Here is a 15,759-nt window from a genome sequence, read left to right as displayed (position 1 = left end):
GAGCCTGGTGGGCCGCCGTCTATGGGTTCGCACAGAGTCAGACACAACTGAAGCGACTTAGCAGTAGCAGTAGCAGTGCTTAACATAATGCTGGGCTTTGAATAGGTATGTTAATAATAATAGTAACTTTTTAGCATAAACAAATGTACTACATGTTTGAATTATCTTGGTTAATTCTTACAACAAGATAGGAGACAGAGGAAGAAAATTTAGAGATGCTATATAATTTACTCACAAACATGTAGCAGATAAGCCGCAAAGCCAAAATTGCACCCAGAATTCTGACCCTAGAAACTATCTTCTAATTTCCAATGAGTCCTACTGAACTTTAGCATCTGAAGTGCTTCCTAAAAATGCAGCTATTAGCATCAAACCAAACTTAATGAATTAGAATCTCAGAGGGTAGGGTTTTAGAAACTTTTTTTTTTTCCCTTGGCTGCACCTCACAGGCATGTGGGATCTTAGTTTCCCAACCAGGGTTCAAAGCCTGCATTGGAAGCATGGACTTAACCACTGGACTGCCAGGGAAGTCCTGGAAACCTGAATTTTTAAACAAGCCCTCCAGATGATGGTCATGCACCCTGAGGTTTAGGACCACTCTGTGGTAAGAACAAGTGACAAGATGGGTCCTCTTTTGTTAGTACTACTTTGCCCCATACCTTGCAAATTCCCAGACCCCTAAGCTCTAAAAATGCCCATTCTTTTTTTTTTTTCCATTCTCTCTTTTTAATTAATTTTTATTGGAGTGTGAAAGTGAAAGTCACTCAGTCCTGTTCTACTCTTTGCTTGATCCCGTGGACTATACAATCCATGGAATTCTCCAGGCCAGAACACTGGAGTGGGGACCCTTTCCCTCCTGCTTTACAATGTTGTGTTAGTTTCTATTGGACAGCAAAGAGAATCAGCTATACGTATACATATATACCCTCTTTTTGGATTTCCTTCTCACTTAGGTCACCACAGAGCACTGAGTTCCTTGAGCTATACAGTAGGTTCTCATTCAGATCAGATCAGATCAGTCGCTCAGTCGTGTCCGACTCTTTGCGACCCCATGAATCGCAACACACCAGGCCTCCCTGTCCATTACCAACTCCTGGAGTTCACTGAGACTCACGTCCATCAAGTCAGTGATGCCATCCAGCCATCTCATCCTCTGTCGTCCCCTTCTCCTCCTGCCCCCAATCCGTCCCAGCATCGGAGTCTTTTCCAGTGAGTCAACTCTTTGCATGAGGTGGCCAAAGTACTGGAGTTTCAGCTTTAGCATCATTCCTTCCAAAGAAATCCCAGGGCTGATCTCCTTCAGAATGGACTGGTTGGATCTCCTTGCAGTCCGAGGGACCCTCAAGAGTCTTCTCCAACACCACAGTTCAAAAGCAGCAATTCTTCGGCGCTCAGCCTTCTTCACAGTCCAACTCTCACATCCATACATGACCACAGGAAAAACCATAGCCTTGACTAGACGGACCTTTGTTAACCTATTTCATACATAGTATCAGTAGTGTATTAAATACCCATTCTCTTGAACTTCCTGCCCTTATAATGATAATAAGGTCAATTTAACACTGTGTTACATGAAAGAAGAAATCTCAGACTCTTCTGAGTCCAGCAGAAAGCCTAAAAAAAAAAACAAACCAAAAAAACCCACCTTGACAAACCCTACCATCAGTATTCTCCCACCCTCCACTACTTCTAGTCTGGTTTTAACCTTATTAAGAGGATGCCCGCTTCAGGGACATCAGGCCTTGTTATCCAGTTCAAGCAAGTTCTGGAGCCAGCCAGCCTTAAGATTTGGCTCCTCTGCTGAGCAAACCAATCAGGACCTCTCTCCCCCTCACCACCTCCCCCAACCCCCATTCCAGCTACTTAAAACCGACCCAGGTTTACAGGTTAGTTCTTCAGCTTCCTTCCTGGGGGGAGGGGAGGCAGGGATCGTCCAAACTGATGGAGACCTGGGGTTGAGCCACCTTGTTCCTGAGAACCAGGCTGGGGCCAAAGACATCCCCGGGGCTGAGGAATGTTCATCTTGGCAGGCGTGGCTTAAGTTTGGGGTGGCCAGATAAAATACAGGATGCTCAGTTATGTCCCAAATATTGCACAGGACAGACTTACTCTAAAAAAGTAGTTGGTGTTTATCTGAAATTCAACCTTAACTAGGCGTCCTGGTTTTATTTACAAAATCTAGCAGTCTATTTGGGCCACAAGCCCCCAGGCCCTTCGTAGGAGCGTTCCACCGTTGGTACTGTGTACACAAACATCTTAAGCATCTGGTTAGAAGGAACGCTAAGGAGAGGACCTGGGAGGACTGGGGTCTGTAATAGGGAAGATTGTGGGAGCGTGCAGGGGTAATTCTGTTACCTTTTAATTATCAGAGAATGGAGGTTTGACGGAGGAACTCGTAGTTTCAGTACTCCTTACCTCCCTCACTGTCCCCAAATGTGTGGCCGGACTGCGGTCCTAGCTTAGGAGGGGTTCAGAGACAGCTCACGTGTCCCAGCCGGCCCAGCCTGAGTCCTGCGACCCCGCCTCCCAGGCCGCGGCGCTGGCCACGCCCCACTTTGTTATCCGACGCTTTTCTCGGTCAGCTGGTGCTGGCGTCAGGTGGAGGGATGGGCTGGCTCAGCTCGACCCGGCAGGGCTTGTTTACTATGGCCGATGATCTGGAGCAGCAGTGAGTTAACCTTGTCTCTTTTCTCTCTCTCCTTCTCTCTCTCGGGGCCGTGAACCTGGGACTGTCTGTGGCTGAGGAACAGTTTTAGACATCTTCCCGCCTTTCCTTTTCAGGTCGGCTTCCGGGGAGGGCTGGGGGCTGCGTTTGCTTGCTTGCTTTTGCCCAGGAGTTGCGGCCGCGGAGCCTAGGGAGTGATGGAAGATAACGCTTGCCTGCAGCCCAGCGATTCTTACTTTCCACTTTAGTCTCGGCGATTATTCCTCGCTCCCCTCTAAAGCCTGCGCCCTGGGATTAGATTTAGTGATGATGTCTCAGATCCCTCAAAGCAAGCGTGTGTGGACGCGGGTGCGGGGGTAGCAGCCAGGTCTGCGGCTAGTCTGCGTTTGCTCCCCGACGCGAGTCGGAGGTGTGGGAAGAGCATCGCTTAGCCCCGCAACGCGAAGGCTTGGAAAGCGGAGAGAGGGCTCCCCTGGGCTGGGATTGGTCTGGGTTAATAGGCTTGCAAGTTCCTTTAGCTTTCGCCCGGCGAGACGCTTAGTCTTCAGCAATCCTAGTTGATAGTTTTTAATCATCATTAACAATCTCCTTAATGCTATGGTTTCAGAATTAGAGCTTTTGGATTTTGTTACCGCGATCTCAATGACATCAAGTTTGGGATGCCACCTGTAGGTGGTGTGGCAAGCAGTTCACCGTCTGATAGGAACAAGGAAAAGTTGCTAGGAGAATGACTCAGCTTCCACCCAAGCCCGGGTTATACCAGAACTGGGCCTTTCCTGAATCCCGTGTTCCCCCCATTTTGGAGCTGCTTGCAAAGCTAATAACGTTATGACAGTAATAGCTTCCCAGGCTTGAAGGAATTGCCAAGGAGAGTGGTACTTTCCAAAATGATGCTTTCAAGAGGAAATTTACAATACCTACAATGACTTAGGGAAACACAGAATATTAGAGTTGATATTCAGTCAGTGCAGTTTCTTTCTACAAATGAAGAATCCAGTGTCCAAAGAAGTTAGATCCCAATATCACAGAGGTCTAGAACAGGGTTCTTACAGCACAGAAGCTCTTCCGGCTCACCCACCATCAGGGTAAAGATCCTAGAGGGATGAGACCACCCTAGTCAGGCTAAGCTTGTGGCTAAGGGACCACTTTGCTTCTTGCCTCAGTTTCCCACCCCAGGCCTCCGCATCTCCCCAGGGGTACTGAGCAATAGTGTGCCAGGTGCTACTTCCAGCACTTTACTGGTAACATTTTCAGTGAAGAAGAGAGGCGGGGTATCTGAAGATCTCTGCAGAGCAGCCCATGATGCTGTTGTTCCTTGGGACAGCATCTCTCCTGAGTGCTGCTTTGGGCAGATACGAGGCCATGTGGGGTCCAGATGACATGTTCTGACTTGTCACAGTCTCTGTAGGATGGAGAGAAAGTTTGTCTCCTAAGACCAGCAACATTCTATGGTCTTGGTGCCCGCACTTCAAGCCTGTAAGGAATTCCAGTGGATCATTTGAAGGGTTCTGAGTCTTCATAGGATTGAGACCAACAGTTCTCATCTGGCTAAAGCCATTGATGGACCAGTTTCAGCTGTAGCTCCAGTAATTCAAACCTCTTAAGATTTGAGTAACTGAGATTTGCTACTTGAAAAGCACAGAATATGGATAGTTTATGATTTGGCCAGGGGAAAGAACATTTACTGAGAGTGTGTATTATGCTAGGCATTATTCTGTTCTTTAATTTATTTGATCTTTATGACAACTCTATGAAGTAGATACTATTATTACCTCCCTTTTAAAGATGAGGAAACTCTGACAGAGAAAGGCTAAATAATGTGCTAAGGGCACATTGCTGGTGAGTAGTGATGCCAGGATTAGAACTCTGACCTTTGGCTTTAGGTCACATGTTCTTTCAGAAAGCAGGCAAGTGTAAAACTAGTTGTATATTGAGTATCCATGTGTAGCCTTAAAAAGCTGAGGCTGGAATGTCCAGAGGAAACACAAGGAGAAACCTGGATTTGACTTTATTTTTTTTGGCCTTGTTTCTCAGCAGTGAAAGCACAGAGTCCTAACCACTGGACCACCAGGGAATACCTGAAACCTGGATTTGAGATCCAGGTCCTGGTTCTGCTTCTTTTTCTTTAACTAGATGTATGGCCTCTTGGGGCATCACTTTGCTCATCTGTTAAATTAAGAGGCTGGACTAGATTTCTACGGAAGTAGCCTAATCTAAAATTCTGCAGTTCAAATGATGCAGCCCAGTGTGTAGCGAGAGGGGATTAGTAGTAGTTGCCCTCACTCCTTCACAGAATGCCCCTGCTTGACTATTCTGATGTATACAGGCCCTTCCTATAGCTGGTAATGTCCATCCTGAAATCCACTTCAGCCAGGCAGAGTTCAAGAAAAGAAAAATATGGGATGGAAGAGGAATAACAAAAGCGATTCATTGAGCATCTGTTTTATCCCGGGCACCTTATGAGATTCCTTTCATATCTGGATGCTCAAAGACAGATTATTTATCAGGCCAACACCACTCTGCTCATAAATGACATTACTATGACGTAACTCTAGGGTTTTTAAAACATTACTGTAATACTGGTACGTTCAACCTGTACCCTGCAATGACTTAAAGTCCCCTGGCTGTAAAGTAGAAAACAAGATAGGTTATCTTACCTGTTTTACTGCAAGCCATTGGTGGCGAAATTTCTACTCATTTTATAATCTGGAAACAAGGCCAGAGGCAACATGTGTCCTATCAGGGAATCAAAACTGAGCTTGAACCCAGGTCTCCCTCCTCTTACTCCCTGCCTATCCCAACACATCATTCAAGGCTGGACTGATTGCCTGAGAGCCCCACTGGCCACTGACACAGTGCTCTGGACTCCCAGGGGCTGGGAAGCAGGCATACACCAACCCTGGTACTCTGCCAGGAGGGCAAGTGGCATGGGAATTTGTCCTACTCTAAAGGAACATACAGTCCTAGGGATGGCAAAGGAAAACTGAAACATTAGTTAAAAGTTGGGTTTTTTTCCCCTCCTTGTAACCTCCTTGAACATTATAATAACCAATAACAAAGGGGAGTTGTAAAGCTCAAATGAGATAAAAAATGTGAAAGATCTTTATAAACTGTAAAGTGCTGTACACATAGTATTCTGAGTATCTGTTGCAACAAAGGGTATGTTGTTGCTAATAACCATTTACCAGAGAAGAGTAACAGTGTATCAGGCAGCCATGGAATTGCTGACTGCCACAGGGGCAGGTTTCCTGAGCCTGGGAAACACCCTGCACCCTGACAACTCTTTTGTAACTGCCAGCAAGACTGGGGGTATCAATGTTTGCAATATTGCTAGTGAATGTTTCTGTGTGTTCCTGTCCCAGGCCTCAAGGCTGGCTGAGCAGCTGGCTGCCCACTTGGCGCCCCACTTCCATGTCTCAACTGAAGAATGTAGAAGCCAGGATCCTCCAGTGTAAGTAGAAGGTGGCTTGTGCCACCTCCTTCAGGAGCCCCAGGATACAGGGTCTTCCCAGAGCCTGGCCCACTGAGCCCACTGATTCCTGGTCGACAATGCTCAATGTGGAAGGAAGGGATGTCCGTGATTGGAGGGAGGCAATTTGGGCAGAGGATGCACATTCTATGATAGCAGTTCCTTAACATCTCCTGCCCTGTCCATCAGAATAGAAACTCTCCAGCAGAAACCATTCTGCCACATCCCACAACTTCACCTCAAACCCTGTACCAGCTATTAACACACAATGTGTGCAAATACACATTCACTTCTTCCTTCTCTTATTCTTTTTCCATTTCTCCCTTTCTCATCAGACAAACACTTAGATTTACCACCTTCCTAGCCAAGGACCAGCAATCCTATATTCTCTAATAATACTGTTCCTTGTATTCTACCCAATAAGCCACCCTTCCCCTTCATCCAGTTACCAGAGTAGTTGGGGATTCCCACTGGCCAGCTCTCCTAGGCAATGTTCTGTGGGGTCAGGACATCCCCCTAGGAGCACCAGCAGCCACCAGCTCAAACAAGACCCTTGGGCCCCATCTTCCCATATTTCTCATATGATCTTTCTTGCCCTGCACCTATTGCCCTAGCCGTGGCTACTCTCTCTCTTATGGGCCTGAGTAAGTACAGCCACAGAACAGTCAGTTTTCAAGCCTTTGTCTGAAATCCATGTGACTTACCTCAGGTAGCTCTGTTGTGTGACTGTCTTCACGCCAGCAGAGCAAACACTGCCCACCTTCATCTTTCCCTAAGAAGGACCTGGCTTGACCCTCCCAGATACCCTCAGTGAGGACACACTCTCCCTCCGTCAAGCCCCAGGCATATACAGGTACAAGAGTGATGAATGCCAGAGCTCTGTGGGGTCACTTCTACCCTGGACCCAAAGGGAGCCCAAGGAATACAATGGCCCCTCTTAACGCCTACGGATATCTACAAGGATCTTCCCTTCAAATGGTAGAGAATCTGCTTGCAACGCAGGAGACCTGGGTTCGATCCCTGCATCAGGAGGATCCTCTGGAGAAGGGTATGGCAATCCACTCCAGTATTTTTGCCTGGAGAATCCAATGACAGAGGAGCCTGGCAGGCTACAGTTCGTGAGGTGGCAAAGAGTCAGACACAACTGAGCAATTAAGACTACTAACACTAGACATCTACAAATTGTACTTGGAGTTGAACTCTTAGGCTGTATGATCAGAGAGTTGTAAAAGGAAAGGTGAGAGAGGCCAGGAAGGGTTTGGGGATGAGAGAGGGCTGAAAAGTGAGGGTCCAAGCAAAAAGATCATGCGGTCAGCACACAGTCTTATCCTCTGCCCTGGACCCCCTCTCCCCAGGCCTCCAGAACAAGTTCCTGGCTCGATATGTGTCCCTCCCAAACCAGAACAAGATCTGGACAGTGACAGTGAGCCCTGAGCTCAGGGACCGCACCCCACTGGTGATGGTGCACGGCTTCGGGGGCGGCGTGGGCCTCTGGATCCTCAACATGGATTCACTGAGCACCCGCCGCACATTGCACACCTTCGATCTGCTAGGCTTCGGGCGAAGCTCGAGGCCAACGTTCCCCAGGGATCCAGAGGGGGCCGAGGACGAGTTTGTGACCTCAATAGAGACGTGGCGGGAGAGCATGGGAATCCCCAGTATGATCCTCCTGGGGCACAGTCTGGGAGGATTCCTGGCCACTTCCTACTCGATCAAGTACCCTGACAGGTAAGGAGGAGCCACCTGTCTGCATCACAATAGTGCCTTGCTGGGAATTTTCCATTACTCATTTCCAGTTGTTCTCTTCCTGAACTTAGGGCTATGGTACCTTCAAGCAAAGAAAACTTGTCTTCTCCCTTTCCCTCCTTTAGAGTTAAACACCTCATCCTGGTGGACCCGTGGGGCTTTCCCCTCCGACCAGCTGACCCCAGTCAGGTCCGTGCACCCCCGACCTGGGTCAAGGCTGTGGCCTCTGTCCTAGGGCGTTCCAATCCACTGGCTGTTCTTCGAGTCGCTGGGCCCTGGGGTGAGTAGCCTGCAGATAGAGAAACTGTCTCCTCCAACCACAGCTGTCCCATTCTAGAAGCCCCCCTGCGTCTGGACGCTCACCATCCCCTTTTGTTCATAAAAAGTGGGAATAAGCCTAGCGTTATTATTTAAAGCTGTTAATCTGGACTAAATGTCTTGGTCGGCAGTTTCAGAAGGTTTTTTTTCCCCCCTTAATCTGCACGGAAAAAGTTTTTCTATTCAAGAGACAGATGGAGCAGAACTTCTACTCTGTGTCCCCAGAGAGAGAGAAAGGGGTTTCGAGATGACTCTTCCTCTACTGAGTTTTTATGCTACATGTGTGGGTTTGTGGCAGCTGTTGGTGTTTCAACATGGTCACTATGGATCCCATCTCTGCAACTCACCCAGCATCTGTTGCCAGGAGAGGTCAGAACCAGAGCCTCCAGCATCACCTACAGAGGCAGGCAAGCCCCTCTACACCATGCCCTGCCCTAGTCAGACACCACATCACCACTTAGTAGCTGTTAGCAAATCCTGTGAGTGAAGGGAGGAAGGAGGCAGGGCAGCTAGAGTGCATAAATTTAGTAGGCCCCAGCCTTCTGACCTCACACTACTGGCACCTTCCTGTCTGGAGAGGAGCCTTTTAAGGAAGTAAAAGCAGCTTCCCTTTATGGTAAAGGTGGGCGACGCTCTATCTTGCACTGATGGCTTATATATACACGGTAATGTTCAGCAGCCAATTATTAGGGGTTAACTGCTAGTGGCTGAATAAGAGTTGTCTCTCTAGGCCCTTCAAGAGACACAGAATGGCTCTGGGTAGAAGAGAAAAGCGAGCATATGAGCAAAAGGTAGGAGTCTGGGGAGAAAGGAAGGAAAACAAGAGACACAGGTGCCAAAGGGTACTAAACGGGCAGAGGACTGGTCTGCTTAGGGTGCCCAGCACTGTGCACTCCAGCAGACCTTCCCTAATCCTCCAGGCAGGAGCCCTGTTCTAATCACTGTCCCCATTTCTGGACTTGCCTCTGGCCAGGGCCACGCATAGACATCAGAGCTAGTATGGTAGGGGCAGGTGGCTGGCAGCCATGGAGGAGGGCGAGTGCCCAGGGGATCCTGCCACACCTCCCTCTCACCCCTCCGCACACAGAGAGAGCAGACCGGAAGAGAGAGAGAGGCCAGGAGACTAGGCCCAATTTTTACAGTGTGTTTCAAGTGCCCTGCTGCTTGTGTATGGACTATTTAAAGAAAGGTGAAAGGAACAGATTTCTCTAAAACTGCCCCGAGTCTGAGATGCCAGTGTTAGGTTTGCCTCATCACTTGTATTCTGTTACAGGCCTGAACCTGAGAGGGCTCTTGGTTCCATCCACTACCCTCAGAAGATTAAAAGGCCACAGGTGGTCTCAGGGAGAAAGAACATAGCTCAGACCATAAAAGCAAAGCGTCTCAACCATGGACTCTCGTGGGGTTTGTGATCCTTGGAGGAAAGGATCTTGGGATTTCATTGAGCTGCAAGTAATCCAGTTCCTCAGTGACCTTAGACTGTCCAAATTCTTTGGCAACTAACTGACTCTCGTTTGAGGTTACCTGGAGCTTCCCAAAAGACTTAACATGCTCTGTGACTATAACCTTAAGTGTACAAAGCAAACAAACCCTTAAGAGAAATAACGTTTGGTTAAAGTTGTTAAAACAATGACAGGGGTCTTTCCTCCCCACTCAAACTGGCTCCCCCACGTTCTGTTCTCTCCCAGGGCCCGGCCTGGTACAGCGATTCCGACCGGACTTCAAGCGCAAGTTTGCAGACTTCTTTGATGATGATACTATATCAGAGTATATCTACCACTGCAATGCACAGAATCCCAGGTGAGGGCAGCTCTGGGAGTCAGCTCAGCGTCGATGGATTTGGAGCGAAAACTCCAGAACTATCCCAGGATCAGTCTGTGCTGTATTTTTTTTCTTCCACAGAGCTCTCATCCAGTTAGGGAAACATAGGCGTTAGCAGGCTTGCTTATTTCCAGAGACTTCCCCAGGGATAGGCAAAAAGGGATGGAGAAGATAATAGATTAATTAAACATACCACCTGTCTCTATAGAGGAAGACCCTTACTCTTTCCTGGAGGTAAGCAGTTAGGCTGACAGGCAAAGAGTCTGGAAAACACCTGCAAAGATCTTTTTTTTTTTTTTTAACTGAAGAAGTATTATGAACATGGTATTGTTGTAAAGGAAAAGAAAGAAAAGAAAGGAAGCAAGTCCTCTCCTGTCCTAGACCTGTAATTCCCTCATTTTCTTGTTATTTTCTGTCTGAGATATCATGTGATATTGCTTCAGAGAACCTCCTTGTATATCTTCCTTGGCACATGTGTGACTGTACCTCTAGGCTATAGTCCTACAAATAGAATTGCTGATGGAAAGATTATACATTTTAAAACATAATGTTTGTGCACCTTGAAATATTTACTGTTGGGATAGGAATGCCTTTTCTGTCTTTTGGAGAACTGAGGATGTCCCCAGAATCTGAACAAGTTTATGTTTGTGACAACTCAGACAGTGGGCCCCTGGCCCGTACCCTGTGATCTGCAGTCTTGGCAGCCACCAGCCAGGGTGGAGTCAGGGAGGTAATCTTCCCTTGGGCAGTGCCATGTGAGCTGCTGATACCATGAGGCACCACCTCTGTGGGGAGTTCACCCCAAGCTGCTAGGAGGCATCGCAGGCGAGCCAAGATCACTGGGAGCAGCAGCACTGCCCTGCCTCATTTCAGGCCTGTTCAGCCTGAAGCTGTGAAGCAACTGGGACTTTGCATTCCAGTAGCACTGTCTGAGCATTAACCTCAAATTCAGACTGCTTTCAGGCAGCGTGGGAACTGTCCATCTAGCGTTCCTCAGAAGCTCAACTGATGGAAAGGCCCTGCTTAAACAGCAGTCTAGAAACTCAGTTCAACAGTCAAATCAGCTTTCTGCTCGTGATCCCTCTCAACTGGGCTCAGTGCCAGTCTCATACCCACTGAGGCCTTGCAGGCCCACCCCTAGTCCTTCCCCAGAGTGTTCCCCAGTCTCAGTCCTACTTCAGTATAATGAATGGCCTCCCATCTAAACCACAGAGTATGTAGTCACACAACTCACTTAGGTCCTGGAAGAAGCAGAGATGATATTGGTGATAACCCGCCGCTTCCCCCAAACACTGTCACTCAATTTTATAAGCGCCTGAGTCTTTTTGAGTTGTAATCTTGAGTTCATGGTAACTGTTACCATTCCCTTGGAAAACATAATTTAGCAAAAGAATAATTATTTTGGGGGTGGGATACTTATTTCGCTTCACTAAACTTAGGGGCTTTGTACATATTTTCATTTTCCCCATAATGACCTCAAAAAGTGGGTATAATTTCTCTCCAGTTTGTAGATGAGAGAACTAAGGTGTGTTCTAGTTCCACAACTTGCTAAGAAAGTAGAACCAGGATTTGAAGGTATGTCTCTCTGACTCCAGAGTCCATGACTGTCCCACTGTGCTGCAGTGTCTTAGAAAAGGACTCTGTTCCTGGTGACCTGTGCAGAACTCAGGCTCCCCTTCATCTCAGGGATGCTAAGGAGACTGGGAACATAACCCCTGAACAGACCAAGCCTGCTGGGTACCAGTCTCCCCAACCTTCCCTGCTTCCCACAGCAGTGACAGAGCCGTCCGGACAGCTGGCTTCCCCTCCAGCCTTGCAGACCCCTCCCGATACGGCCTCTGAAAGCTCTCCCTCAGGAAATGACCAGGGAGCAAAGTAGATTAGATTGGCCGTCCTTGCTTCTCAGGTAGCACAAACTCCCCCTGGGTCCTCGCAAGCCTGACGTCTCATTCCCCAGGCTCCTCAGTTAACCCTCTGTGCCTCTGTAGGCCTTACCCGTCAGAGCCCACTTCAAGGAGCCCTTCGACCCTCTCCTCCAGCCCCAGCCAGCCAACTCCCTAATCTGTGTTCTCCTAGAACTCCCTACCCTTTCATAATTCTTGGGAAATCTGAAGTTAAGTTAATCCTGTAATTCATTATGTAATGCCTGAAGGATGAGGAAAATGGGAACTCCGGGAGGGCAGGCACTGCGTGTGTCTTGTTCGTATGTGCCCACCCTCCGCCCAGGCTGCCACATCAATAGCTGTTAAATACATATTATCCTGTATGTAATACAGGTTAATATGGCACTCCTCAGTGCCAAGGGGTTTTCACAAGTGTGTCCCTCCTACCTCATCTCTGTGCGGACCCTCTGGAGATTCAGTCCTGTCTTGTAATCTTCCTAATATTTACTGAGCCTAGTGCTGGGCTTGGAGGTAAACAAAAAGAGGCCAAAGATGCTGCCCCAGCCTCCGAGGACCCACAGATTGACATTTTATGCTGTGGCATTTACTCATCGCCTCACCCTGTTTCGCTTTTCCAGTGGGGAGACGGCATTCAAAGCCATGATGGAGTCCTTTGGCTGGGCCCGGCGCCCCATGTTAGAGCGAATTCACTTGATTCGAAAAGATGTGCCCATCACCATGATCTATGGGGCCAACACCTGGATAGACACCAGCACGGGAAAAAAGGTGAAGCTGCAGCGGCCGGATTCCTACGTCCGAGATTTGGTATGTTGCCACCAGGGGAGACAGACTGAGGTGGAAATCTTGCAACATGCAGCACGTGTTGATTTGACTCAGTGTAGCTAAGAGACCAGGTAGCGAAGGGTGATGGGAGAGTCAGGGAGAAAGAGTGGAAAGGTTGAGATAGGGTCATGAATTTGAAAGGGTTGGCTCTCTGTAATATCATAATTCAGGGTTCCTTGCCTCTGTGTAGCCAGTCAAGCTAAAAGGCAGGTTCTTGTCCAGTTGTCAGGCATAGGGAGCATGCTGCCCTCTTCCCCTGTAATTCTCACTCCAAATCAGAGCTGGGTACAATAGAGGCTGCCAAGAAGCCTTCCCACCATTCTCCTGCCTCCACCTTCATTTGCTAAGGAGTGTGCTTACTTATGGCTACCCACTCCAGTATTCTTGCCTGGAGAAGTCCATGGACAGAGGGGCCTGGTGGGCTATAGTCCATGGGATCACAAAGAGACATGACTGAAGAATTTTCACTTCGTGCTTACTTAGACTGGTGCCTCACGGGTCCTGGGTATCGAACCTGTGGATGACATGAGCATGGTGGGACTAGTGTGGAAGGAAAGATACAATCAGGGACCATAGGAGAAGTAAGGATGAGACATTGGGATTCACTGGTTGCCACTGGGAAGTGCAAGATACGGGGAGAAAGGTGGACAGTTGTCTTAGAGAAAATAAGTGCTTATGGGCAGCAGGCGAGCAGGTTTACAAGAAAAAGAAATGGTGTGGCTGCTTTCCAGTGCCTAGAATAAAGGGCCATCCTGCCCCTGGCGGGGTCCTCCCTCCATAGGAGATCGAGGGTGCCTCGCACCACGTGTATGCAGACCAGCCGCACATCTTCAACGCGGTGGTGGAGGAGATCTGCGACTCAGTCGATTGAGCTGCTCTTCCTGGAGGACGAGGAGAAAGCCAGAGAGTTGCTCTCACCTTCCTGTCTCCTTACTTACCCCTCTGTCCTTTCCTCACCGACTAACATGTGCCAGCCAGGTGGAGTCTTGGGCTGTCCCCAGGGCAGGACCACAGAAGAACAAAGAGCACTATGACCCCACACTGAAGGCTGGAGGCAAAAGCTGCTAGAGGCCTTGCGCTCCCCACCCCGGGAGAGCGTAAAGGGTTGTAGAGTGCCACCCCATTCTCTCCATGCCGGCGTCACCAGGCGGTGGTTGTGAGGGGACTGCACCAAGCCACGCCCCCCTGTGCCAAGGGAGGGCAGCTGCTCCTCCTGGACAAAGGAGAGGCTCTTAACAGCCTGCCCAGGTCTGGAGTGTGTCTGCAGGGGGAGGGGGAGGTTCCATGCAGGACATCTTCCCCCTCCATCACCCCTGACCCCCCAGCCCATGCCAGTTCTGTTCAGGGGCTGGTTGGGGAGCTACCAAGAGCAGGTCCTGGAGCTCTCGTGACCTAAGAGGTCATATCAAAAGCTCTCATTAGCAGAGGAGGCAAAGGGCAGGGCATGGCTGGTCCATGGAGAAACAGCTCAGGGCTCCTGGCGGACTCTGTTTGCTAAGGTTTGAGGCAGACATGGAGGTCACGGGGCTGGTCCTGGCCAAGGATAAGCCCACCTGGCCGCACATTCCAGCCTCTTTGTACGAGGATTCTGTTTTCCTGCTGTGTCTCAGCCCTGGCTGCCTAAGCCCGGAACACTCAAGTGCTTCCTTCCCTGCCCCTTCTTTCTCCCACTGGGAGGCCTCTGGCCTCCCTCTGTGCCTTGGGCCCTGAAGCCCCACCCACACAGTACTGAGAACAGTGACCCCTGATGGAGAGAAGGGAAGGCCCTTCAACCCCAAGCCGTGTCTGGATCCCCATTGTCTCTAGTATCTGCAGGGTTTTTTGCCTGCTCACGTGAACCTCTGCCCAGGATCCAGTGGGGAGCCTCCAGCCAGCAGTTAGTTCCCTGTCCTCATCAGCCACAGGATGGTTCTCATTGCCTGGCCCTCCATCCCTGCTGCCTGTCCTTCTGGTCTCCAGCTCATCTGTCCCCGACCTACCTGTCACTCTCTCCCGGGGACTGGTTCTGGGCAGTAGGCGGGGCCTGGCCCCAGAACTAGGGTAGCTCCCACCTACTTCTTCACTTTTGTAAAGCCAACCCTTTCACCAGAATAGTATTAACTCCTGGTGCTTTGTACTACTGGTCCAGCTGCCTTGGGCTCCTTTTCTATATTAATAAAGAAATGAATCAAAATCGCTCATGGTGATGATGTTTAATATTGCTCTGACAAGAGTTCTGGGGGTGGTGCTGAATTCACAACCTCTCCTGTGATGTCTGAGTCAGAGGAGGGGCCCTGAGAGATACCCATGCACAAGCCCCCCCACCTCCCATTTAGTGCATCATCTGCCCTCTGGACCCCGCCCAGTCTCCAGGTCAGCACAGGTCATCTCAGCCAACCACTTGAGAGGATAGATGAGGGGTGGGTGGGCCAAGCCCCAATTCACAAGAGAATTAGGCTGAACTGAGTGCTCCCTGCTGTCCATTAAATAGCCCTGTCATCTGAAGTTCACCTTGGCCTCTACCTGGTGTTAGCCACTCAGTGGTGTCCAGCTCATTCCGACCTCATAGACTGCACCCTGCCAGGCTCCTCTATCCATGGGATTCTCCAGGCAAGAATACTGGAGTGGGTTGCCATGCCCTTCTCCAGGTGATCTTCCAGGCCCAGGGATAGAACCCCGGTCTCCTGCATTACAGGCAGATTCTTTACCATCTGAGCCACCAGGGAAACCACTCATCCTCAACCTCAGTTCAAGTATTCCTTATGCATTATGCAGGGAAGCCTGCCACTGACCCCCTCCCAGACGAGACCTGCATCCCTTCTGGTGTCTCCGTGGCTTACTCAAATGCCCCTTTGTAAAACTTACACTTGTAGTCACTTGTTTCATGTCTGTCTTTCCTCCCCAGACCACAAGCTGCTTAAGCAATAAGGGGCATGTCTGGCACCTAGTTCTTGTTCAGTAAATGTTTATTTTGAATGAGCCAAGAGAAGTGAGGTGTGCCAAGTGTCCAAACGTGTTCAAATCATTACCAGCAG

General features: G+C 49.3%; 1 protein-coding gene across 2 annotated transcripts; it reads left to right on the top strand.

Annotated features, from left to right (window-relative positions):
* The first annotated feature begins 2,551 nt into the window (after positions 1-2,551).
* Positions 2,552-14,923, top strand: ABHD4 (abhydrolase domain containing 4, N-acyl phospholipase B). 2 transcript variants are annotated; one of them, XM_005895465.3, is made up of 7 exons: positions 2,552-2,668; positions 6,028-6,116; positions 7,490-7,862; positions 8,006-8,160; positions 9,887-9,998; positions 12,541-12,727; positions 13,527-14,923. In XM_005895465.3, the coding sequence occupies exons 1-7, from the start codon at positions 2,607-2,609 to the stop codon at positions 13,614-13,616; spliced, it is 1,068 nt and encodes a 355-aa protein (XP_005895527.1). In that variant the 5' UTR covers positions 2,552-2,606; the 3' UTR covers positions 13,617-14,923. The 2 variants fall into 2 exon arrangements, with proteins under 2 accessions (XP_005895527.1, XP_070233594.1); XM_070377493.1 differs by having other exon boundaries at positions 2,644-2,781.
* Positions 14,924-15,759: the final 836 nt, after the last annotated feature.

Source organism: Bos mutus, chromosome 10, assembly GCF_027580195.1.
Source record: "Bos mutus isolate GX-2022 chromosome 10, NWIPB_WYAK_1.1, whole genome shotgun sequence".
NCBI lineage: Eukaryota > Metazoa > Chordata > Mammalia > Artiodactyla > Bovidae > Bos > Bos mutus.
This window is presented reverse-complemented; position numbering and strand designations above follow the sequence as displayed.